This window comes from Mus pahari, assembly GCF_900095145.1.
Source record: "Mus pahari chromosome 14 unlocalized genomic scaffold, PAHARI_EIJ_v1.1 14_unlocalized, whole genome shotgun sequence".
Lineage (NCBI taxonomy): Eukaryota > Metazoa > Chordata > Mammalia > Rodentia > Muridae > Mus > Mus pahari.
This window is the reverse complement of record NW_018391602.1, coordinates 99,492-110,033: the sequence shown is the minus strand read 5'-3', so window position 1 is coordinate 110,033 and position 10,542 is coordinate 99,492. Positions and strand designations below refer to the sequence as shown.

The following is a 10,542-nucleotide window of genomic DNA, read 5'->3' as shown; positions in this document are numbered from 1 at the left end:
CCTGTAGGTGCAACAACAATATGAACTAACCAGTACCCCCTGAGCTCGAGTCTCTAGCTGCATATGTAGCAGAAGATGGCCTAATCAGCCATCATTGGAAAGAGAGGCCCCTTGGTTTTGTAAACTTTATATGACCCAGCACAGGGGAAGGCCACGGCCAAGTAGTGGTTGTGGGTGGGTAGGGGAGCAGGGGCGGGGGTGTGGTATAGGGAAGTTTCGGGATAGCATTTGAAATGTAAATAAAGAAAATAATAATAAATAAAAAAATTGCTTTTATGCATGCTTTTGTATCTTCTATGAGTTTGTATATGCATGCATTCCATTTACTGTATTTAAAAGCAGGTTTTCTATGGGAGAAAAGTATATTTAAATTGGATCACATATTTATTCTTTTGAGTTTACTCCTACTTCAACACATAGTTAAATTGTGTGCTGTACATGGTGTTATAAAATGTTGAATGATCAAGCTTTAATTTGTATATTAATAGTCAATATAGAGCTCAGAGCTTACAATTGCTTAAAATTGTTCATCCCTCAGATACTATGAATTTGCAACTTTGCAATTTTTTATGCATATACAACTCATAAGAAAAAATGCGGTTCTTTTATTCAAGAATTTGTCCTAGATTGCCTGGACAAGACTTCTTAAGGTAATGCCACGCTAGATTTATATCACAGGCAGATTATAGACCTTACACAAGAATTATTGGCCATATAATCTCATTCTTTACATCATCAAAATAGTAATGGCTTAAGATAATATTGGTATTTTTAGAAAATGTGCATGTCAAATTATAAAAATTTGTTCTCAAGCACCCTCAGTTTCTACCTGTTCCCACATAATGGTGTTAATTCTTGAGGACTTATACTTAATTGCTGCAAATAGATACCCTTATCTTTGAATAAATAAATAATTAAATAAGTAAAATGCACATAATCATGTCTAGGTAAGATAAAAAGGATCCACTTATTGGCACATGGCATGATCCTTTTCAGGTACTTAATATGGGGGAAAAGGGGGGCAATGTTTTCTTTGTATTTCTACAGAATGCTACAGGAACACGCTAGCTTCCAGAACGATTCCTGCAACAGGCGGACCTGTGAGGTCCTGACAGTGGTGACAAGAAAGGTGTATTGAGCGCACAGAGATGGAGGAAATCTAAAGAAATTTCCTACCTCTACCACGGGCTACAACAAGAAGAGCCGACCTGGTGTCAACTTGGACAACTGATTCGTGAGGCAGAGGTACTGCTACCGAGCATTGGAAAGAGTTCATCAGAGACGCTATTTTTGCCCATTCAGGCCAACTCCTCTATAGCTGTATAAGCTTGTGAACCTTACCTGTATGCTATATTGTTCATTTTAAGAGTTAAGATCCCCAATCTTGACAAGTCTTTTCATATTCATTGTAATTCTTGTCAATTAAGTAATTGTGTAGATCCTAAGTTAGATAAGGAATCTGCTGTTATGATTTTGTTAAAGATACCTGCTTATGTTCTGCCTGAAATGTTGGGAAATGATCCTTGGCTTAGGAATTACTGCTTTGATTGCAATTTTAACTTCTTTTGCATCATCTACTGCAGCTTTAGATCAGCAGCTGTATACTGCTCATTTTGTTAATGATAAGCATAAAAATATTTCCATAGCTTTGTCAGCAATATATTATAGATAAAAAATTGGAGGCAAAGGTTAATGTCTTAAAAGTGGTAGTCTTAGCAATAGGGCAGGATATAACAATTATTAAGGCTAGAAAGGCAAGAATTTCAGATATTAGCAAAAGTCATTTGGACACTTGGAACATTGATGAATTGGCTAGAGATTTCAAAAACAACCTAAGTACATTGAATCCCCTGGATTGGGTTCAATATATAATCCTACTTGCTATTATTATTGGCATTATTTTATTAGTAATTGTTGTGTTTCCACTCATCTTTAGAGTACTTCTGATATCTGTAGCTATGACAAAGCGGGACATTCTGGAACTTCGACTGAAAAATAAAAATAAAAAGGGGGAGATGCCATGCCCACTCCAGTAGTGACTTGCATGCAGTCCCGAGACACTATGAGTTTCAAAGTGCCTAGTTATCATATCAAACCAGACATGAGCTGCTAGCTCCTCCATGCATCCCTCAGTCCCTGCCAGTTACACGGCCCTCCTGGAAGGCATATTCTGCTCCCTACCCTGAATTCTCCAGCTCAGGGCTGGGTCACTTTTCCCCAACTGCACTTCCTTATATAATTCAACCATTTTGGTTACCAGACCCATCTCTCTCTCCTTTGGGTTTCCTGGCTGTTGTATTTTGTAAAAAGAAAGAGAAGAAGGCAGGGATATGTTTGGTGGAGGCATGGTAAGGTGTTGGGGAAGGGGTCCCTTTGTTGGCCCATGCTGAGGCATCCCTTCCCCCTGAGGTACCAGCCACAGGATGGTATAATACAGAATAGAATTATTTAGGGCATGGGGATGCGAGTTGAGGGAGTAGAGACAGAGAAAGGCAGAGATAGTAGAGGCTGGCCATGAGCACATGGAGAGTGGGGAGGGGGATGAGGAGAGGGAGGAAGAGAGCAAGGGAGCAAGGGCAAGAGGAGTGGAGAAGAAAGCAAGAGCGAGGAGGGGGCAAGCGGTCCCTTTTATAGAGAGTCAGGTATACTTGGCTGTTGCCAGCTCACTGTGGGCAGAGCCTAGACAAAATGCAACACTGGCTGCTACACCTGGTTCCTCTCTTTCCTCCCTCCCTCTCCTTCATCTCCTAAAAAGCCTAGGGACATGTTCATTCTGGACTCTCCAAGATATTCTGCCCTGTGGCTATGTCTCCCTTTTATCCATAAACTTTCTCTTCCACTATACCTGGGACCGGTCCTCTTTCTTTCTTTTTATTTCTTTTTTTTCATACACGTGGCGCTGAAAACCAGGACCAGTCATGTTTTCTTTCTTTCTTTTTTTCAATCAGCCAGGATGAAGGATTCTGCCCAGAGCCACTCCGGCGTCCCCAGAAAATGGCGGCAGAGGTACAGTTTGCAGAGTCATATAAAGGCAAACCCATAAGGCCACTGGTCCAATTAGAGGCAAGCACGTATCTTGATGTATTTCTGGTTTTGTCCCTCCCCCCCTAAAGTCAGGCAGGGGTGTACATGATTCTTGACGTATTTCCTGTCTTCATACCTCCTGCCTAAATCCAATCCAGGCAAGAATTCATCACAATCCATTTTCTGCCTATGAACCTCCTGCCTACATGTGAACAAGCACTTCCAGTGCAATTGGGTCACACGTTTAGGAAAGTGAAAATGTGTCTTATTTTCTCCCACAAGCAATAACCTTCAGCACTTCAGGAAGTATCTGTCCTTGGGCAAGGGGCTTACAGATTAAAGCCAGTTTTCTCTCATGGGGCTCTTCAGCACCAAACTTAAAACTTAAAACATAACTTTGTCTTTCCCACGCCCACGCCTCCCCTTGAAGCCTTTCCCCCACTTCTCATTGACTCAACTTCACGCCATTTGTGGTCAGAGGCTAAGATCTTTGTGCAAGAGAGCACGTGCTGTTTGTCTTTCTGGTCCTGGGTTAAATTTTATTTTCTATTTCTAGACAATTTTCTGATGTTACTGTAAGTGTGTGTGTGTGTGTGTGTGTGTGTGTGTGTGTGTAGGTATTTGAAAAAAAATTCTGTTAAGTATACAGACCAAGTTTTCATCATTCATTTGTCTCAGGGAAGTGTGTCATCAGTGAAGAGTAGCAGTTGTCAAATGTGGAATCCAAATGGGATATAAGCAGATTTGTGCTTGCCCAGAGGTTCCTAGACAGTGGCAATATACGATCACCCCAGTGTATACCACGGTACTTGAGTTAAAGGTAAATAAAAAGCTGCAGATGCAAGAGAACCAGGAGAGGAAACCCCCTCCCTGTAGCAAAGAAGCCTGCTTCCATGGGAAGTGCCTTCAACAGACTTTCTCGAATATTCCCCCCCCCTTCTCCATCTGCACATTCCCACCTACTCTACTTTCCCCCATCCTTTTCTCCTCCTCATGGTGCTTCTCCTCCTCTCCAGCTCCCTTCTTCCTTCAAGATACATTCATGAAGATCTTACAAATCAGAGAAAATGATTCACATGTGTCGCGTCAAGCCCTGCTCTTCTCACCAATCACAGTCATTTCTCGCAAACATGTCATTTCACTCTCAGTACTGCAGGTGAAAAGACCCCGTGTGCAGTTCTTTGTCCCTTCCTCTGTTGACTGACGACAGTCCCCACCCACTTTGCAGTGCCTGTGAATCTCTAGTGTCAATGTGAACACAGATGTACAGTAATCTGTCCTCTGACCACTTAAAATTCTTTCTTTGTCCCAGACATGTGACATTTTAAAAAGAAACAAAAACAGGTTGCCAGTAAAAAAACATGTAGCAGTAAAATACTAAATAATCCCTGCACTGGCGTGTTCCTTCTTACCTGCAGCCAGGTTCTGGGTTCCCAGATGAAACATACACACATAACCTTTATATTTTGATATGCCTTAATCAGCTCAATGGCTGAGCCACTTCCTAAACTCCACATAGGTAATTCATCTCCCTCCCATAATTCTGAGTCATTACACATATATTCAAAACATTGCTCAGTCCTTATGGTTATTTTCTGCGTTTCCTTCTCTTTCCCTCGGGGATATGAGGATGTTGTTCCTCCAACCCTGGTCAGTTTCTTCCACCTAAAGAAGCCCCCGGGTGATTTCAGTTATATAACAGGATTTTCCGTCCCACCAGCGATACTAATAATGACACAAAGGCTTTTGGGCATTTTAAAGCTTAAGCCTATAGCTGGGCAGATTCCCAACCAACTTTCTAGTTTATCCCAACTAGTCCATGGCTTTACCTTCCACATGTGTCCAGCTCTGCCTCTCTCTCCTGTTCAGGTCCGTCCTTCATCTCTGAGTCCCCAGGCAACTTTGGCGCCTTTGGTTTCTTTTTCCAGAGTCCCTCCCCAGGAAGCTCTGCACTGCACTTCCTGCCCAGCTATTGGCCCTCTCAGCTCTTTATTACAACCAATAGGAAGTGATGAAGGACGAAATACGAGACCTTTGATAGGTCACTGAAATGAGAATACCAAGCTCCAGCAGGTACTCAGCGTTCTGCTTAGTAGTTTGGTTTGCAGTTGGTTTATCTCCCTACAACTGAATATATGGAGAGCCACCTTCATATGCACCCCTAACTCAACTATAAGGCTTTCACTTTCAGCTTTGGTGCCAGATCTCTACTGCTGGTTTTACTTCGTGCTGGCCAGTGGTTGAAACCAAGCCATCACCTTTTTTCTTCTCTCCCCTGTGAAGATTCCATACAACAAGCCCGTGAGCTCCTCTCAGTAGTTCTGAGTTCATTCCCCCCCCCCGCCCCCCGGCAAAACCCAGGATAAACATAAGGAAACCCTGCAGATGCGCTGGGGTGATGCTGGGAGGCAAAAATCCGTGTGGCCAAGGACCTTGCACAGTCATCACCCCACGGTGGGCACTACCTGAGTGTTCCTGCCTGCAGCAACACTCCGAACCGGGTCCGTCCTGGAAGGCAAGCTGGGGAAGGGAAAAGAAGGCTGAAAGCAATCAGGCTAAGACAAAGGATTCTGTTCAAAGCCCACAAGTTTAATAAAGTTCAGAGTTTATAAAGAGGGAAAAGGTCCATCCCCCACCACCTGGTTGTTGGGGCCTCTCATACAGGTGAGAGCCTATAGGCGGGCCTTGAGAATGTTGTCTCTAGAACATCTAAAAGTCTTCTCAGCAGGCAGTGGCGACACTTTGAAGAGCAGCAGCAGGTATAAACAGTAGAGCCAGCTTGGCAGGTCAGGAGCCAGTGGCTGCAGAGGTCTGAGATAGCCTGTTTCGGGGCTGGGAGGATGCGACAATCAGTGTTCCAATGTCTAGCTGCACAGCTAAGGTGAGAATTCCCCAGGATACCTGGCGCTCCAGGGATTATGCAAGGGTGCCTCTGAAACAGACTCCTGTCCATTAAATTCTCCTAGTCAGACTGGTGAAACCTCAGTGGGACATTTGCTTCAGTCTTTAAAATGTAGCATTATAAAAAATTAGCAGGGCATAAATATCTGTGTGTAGCTGGGGGGCTGGGTGTTCACAGCTACAACAGCATGTGGAGGTCCGAAGACAACTTGCTTGGGTCAATTTTCTCTCTCTCCTGCACAGAGATACCTGGGGCTGGAGCTCCTCAGGTAAGATGGCAGCTGCCTCCATGCACTGAGCATCACCTCATGGTCTCCCACTCATAAGTCTTTCCCTGAGGTTTGTCCTGGTGACCTACCTGAAAGCCTAACCCTTCAGCCAAGCATGCCATTACGAGGACTCCATTGCTCTTTCCCAGTTCACATCCCTGTCCCTGTCCCTGTCCCTGCCCCACACTGTTACAGTATCATTTACTTGAGTTTCTCCTTCTGACTTTCCTATGTTAATCCACCTCAGGACCTGACACCCAAAGAGGCTGCCATTAAGCAGACAGCTGTGGCTTTTGTTGAAACTCTCTGCCAATGATCCTCCCATGAGTTCCTGTAGCTTTGAGAGTGTAACAACTCCCTAGGTCGTCCATGACGTACCCCACAATTGTCATGACTTCACACTGATGTCACCTCCGTCTACAAGTGTTTCTAATATGTCTCAGCCCCGGTGGCTGTTGTGTGGAGGAAGAACGGATAAGTGTCCATAAGTGTCAGCTACTGTGATGGGTGTCACGAGGTGCTCATGCAGCTATGATAATGTGTCTTCTTACTTCCTTGGTCTTCAAAGGTCTAGGCCACAATTCTATAAACCACAATCCCAAGTCTTCAAAACATCTAAAACCCCAAAGCCTGAAAACATTATCCTGGAAAAACAATAAGAATTCTTTAAGAGAATTTGATGATGTTTTGTTAAGATCTTTTATTTTAGAAACATTAAAGTGGCAGAACCTCTGGTATCCAAATTTTGGTATGTATAACTTCGCAGTTGAACAATGAAGCTTTGTTGAAGAAAAATACAAGCAGAAGAACTGTATTCATAAAAACACAGATCTGAGAGCAGAGTACATGAAAAATGAAGTATATTTTAAAAATAAATTGTATTGATAAAGAAATAGATCAGAACAGAACATGGCTAAGGATGATTGGCGCCTGTGAGCACCCATCTCATAGCCCCTGTCATCAGAACTGTCGTGAAGGGCAACCAGTCTTTCGATGAACTGCATCAAAAATCACAACAGGTTGCCACTGTATGTACAATAGCTACTAAAGGCTAAATGTTGAGAAATTTTATCCTTCACAAACGTAGATTTACAATAACGACATTTCTTCCTTTATGAAGGAAATACCAACATTTCAATTATCGCGTGATACTTTCATGTAAACTCAATGGTGTAAATACCTTTACAGGTATTATCTACAGCATAGACATCATGATGATACAAACGTAAAAATACAACACGTCAAACCCTAAACGAACGATATCAACATCTTAAAATCCTGTTATCAGTACTTCATCGGAAAAGATCATACAAATAGAAAAATAGATGCCATGCTGTAGCCCCATAGAAACTGCCAGCATGGCTTAAGACCGGCCTGTAGACTGTCTTACATACAAGACATACAATGTTTTCCTTTAAGACAGAATGTGTCAAGCCAGACTCGAACATGAGTTAAGACATTTCTCGAAAAGTAAACTATATAGTTGCATGTCTTTAAAAATGCAGACATAAAATGATCACTACAGTTTTACCTGGGTAAACTGTAGAAAGACACATGACTTCCTAAGATTTCAGCAAGAGCTTTTTCTAAGTAACTTACTGTCTTGGGCATCAGATAATATTCTTCGGAGTAACGTATTTTCGAGCTTGAGTCATAAAGACACTTTGTCTTATGACCCAAGTACGTTATCTTGACTATAATACCTATTTTCGCAGTGCAACCAATATGGTTTAACAACGTCTGCTTTAGTGTCAGGGCAGTTTGTTTATAATAGCCCTTTAACTCAGCGCCTAGTTCCTCCAGAAGAGTGCTGGTGTCTTCCAGGTTCTCATCTCCCCGGACAAAGACATACAGGGTCAGGAGACTGCCCTGGGAAATATGAAGCATATCCCAGATAGCTTCCTGCTTCTCTTGCAAGCCCAGATCCAAAGCCCAGCTCTTAGGGACAACCAGTGTTCCTCTACAAAGTGAGCTCAACTCTGTCCGGACTAACTGTCCATAGCCTTCATATTGTGAGAATGGTTTCATGCAGAGGGCTTCTGGAGAGCATATCACCTTTCCAGGCATCACTAGACAAGAAAAGAAACATAACAAATTATAAAANTAAAATGCCAGGAATGTTGTGTGTGACACATCATCAAGAAGTTTGTAAATCCCACACTTTGCAGCCCAACTGAGAAGGTGAACACAAGATAACAAACACTGATTCAGGAATTGGAAGGAGGCAGGTGAAGGGGGACTTGGACACTCAACTGCCAAAGAGGAAGCCATGAAAGTGACTGAACACTCACAGTCTCAGAGGCTTGCTCTGGGGAACTCCACGGATGANAACAGTCAGGGGAGCAAAGGGCAGACTAATGTTGAGGACAGAACAGTTAGTGATGAAACAGGAGGAAAGCATGGAGAAATGGGGAGGCTCCACAGAGCAAAGCGGGGAACAGAGCACATTCCCAGAGCTCCGGGGATGGGGAGAGGATGCATCAGAGAGGACCACNAGGGAGGCTAGGCTTCCCTGGTGAGCACAGACTGTTCAGTCCCAGCATTATGGTAACATATAGTTCTTCAAAGCCTTGTATCCAGTAAAGGAATTTGAAGGGACACTATCACCTTCTACCTGACAGGTTAGAATTACAGAAGAAATTTCTTTTGTTTGCCTCCCTATCCTGAAAATGTCGCATGTTGCCAGGTGCTATCCTGTGTGTGTGTGTGTGTGTGTGTGTGTGTGTCTGTGTGTCTGTGTGTGTCTGTGTCTGTGTGTGTCTGTGTGTGTATCAAGTTACTCCAGTAACCTGATAACAAGTAACATTCCCAGTGCAGGAGCCTGGAGACATCTTTCACCACAGAGCCCAGTTGAGCAAGGAGGCTGGAACCTAATCGCAGCAACCAACCTAGGCAGCCACAGTGACACTGGAAGGTGAGCACTCTGTTGAGGAGCATCAGGATTGCCATAAGGAAAGCAGCTAAAGGGACTGAGTGGCAGTCTGCTTGATTGAAGAGTGCATTTGTCTTGCTTGGAAAAGCATGAGAAGAGAAAGGTAATTTTAAGTTTCCTATAAATCCAATAACTCTTGCAAAGCACATTCNAAGCCTCAATTGAACCCTGTGTTCCTATAGAAAGGGGAGCCAGATGATAAGGTTAAAAATAAACTGCCAAATTAGACTCTGATGATACTGAACTGCATCCCACTTCCCTCAATAAAACATACCTATAGAAAGGATGCTAAGAGGAGCTGAATGTATTAACAATTAGATGTGTACATTTTACTTTGTATCTATTTATTTCTTAAATTGAGATAGGTTCTCACATAGCCCAGGCTAGCCCCAAAGTCACTACATAGCCAAGGATGACTGTAAATTTCTNATCCACCTGCATCTAGCTCCAAAGGTTTTGCATCACAAGTACACCACCATGCCTAGGGTTAGGGTTCAATGCAGCACAGGGGATTAAAGCCAGAGCTTCTTGCATGCTAGGCAAACATTCTTCCAACTAAGAAATGTCAGCAGTTTTCATTTATGTTAAAAGCAGTAAGGCTCATCGGGAGGGAGTTTGTGGGGAATCTGAGGAGCTCCCATTTTCAGGGAGTGTAAGGTCTGCTGTGAGTTCACATGAGGTATTCATGTCCTAAAATCAGAATGAAACCAAAGAACTGAGATTAGTGCAGAGGGTGGGCTACAGAAGCCTTGCTGTAGGAAAGACTGGGACAAGCAAACTAGCAATGGTCTGGAGAGAGGCAAGAAGAACTGGACGTGGATGTGTGAAGATCATTGTACAGGCAGGGCAGTGTCCATGTAAGGCTGTACTGCTCAGCTNTGATGGAACCTGGCCTGCCATGAGGCCAGGCCAGACCAACACTCTCACTGTTCTGCTGCATTTTCCCCTGGCCTGAGACTTGGCAGGGATGTCAGCTTAACCTGCTGTGGCACATGACAAGATCCTTGAAGGGAATTATGAGGCCTGGTTCCTCCATGTTCTTGCTCTAGTTCCAGCTACTGGAGAAGCAGACTGTATCAGAGCTGGCTATTGTGAAGGGAAAAGCTCACAGCACCATTGAAAGCAGTGAATATATTTTCCATAGGGAACTAGAGATCAATAAACTAGATGTTGGTGTGTGAGGAGTTTTCAGGTTGCCCAAGCCCAGAAAGCAATCTTCCAACCCCCTTAGCCCAATGTAAGCTGATTATTAATCTCTGTCCCTCTACCTGCTGTGGCATCCATCTGGCGCTTCACCCATTCCTCTGCGGTAAACCTCTTCACACAGCTGCCTTCCACGTGCCAGGATTCGGGCTCTGCAGCGAACACTGCACAGCAGAATCTCTCCACTCTGAGCGCACACACATATGAACACAC

At 43.7% G+C, this 10,542-nt stretch overlaps 1 protein-coding gene across 1 annotated transcript in view; it reads right to left on the bottom strand.

Annotated features, from left to right (window-relative positions):
* Positions 1-6,929: 6,929 nt before the first annotated feature.
* LOC110314599 overlaps positions 6,930-10,542 on the bottom strand; it is a 62,835-nt gene continuing 59,222 nt past the window's right edge. The window contains exon 6 of the mRNA XM_021188870.2: positions 6,930-8,263. Within this exon, the coding sequence (XP_021044529.2) occupies positions 7,722-8,263 (542 nt within the window). The 3' untranslated portion in view covers positions 6,930-7,721. The remainder of the gene's footprint in view (positions 8,264-10,542) is intronic.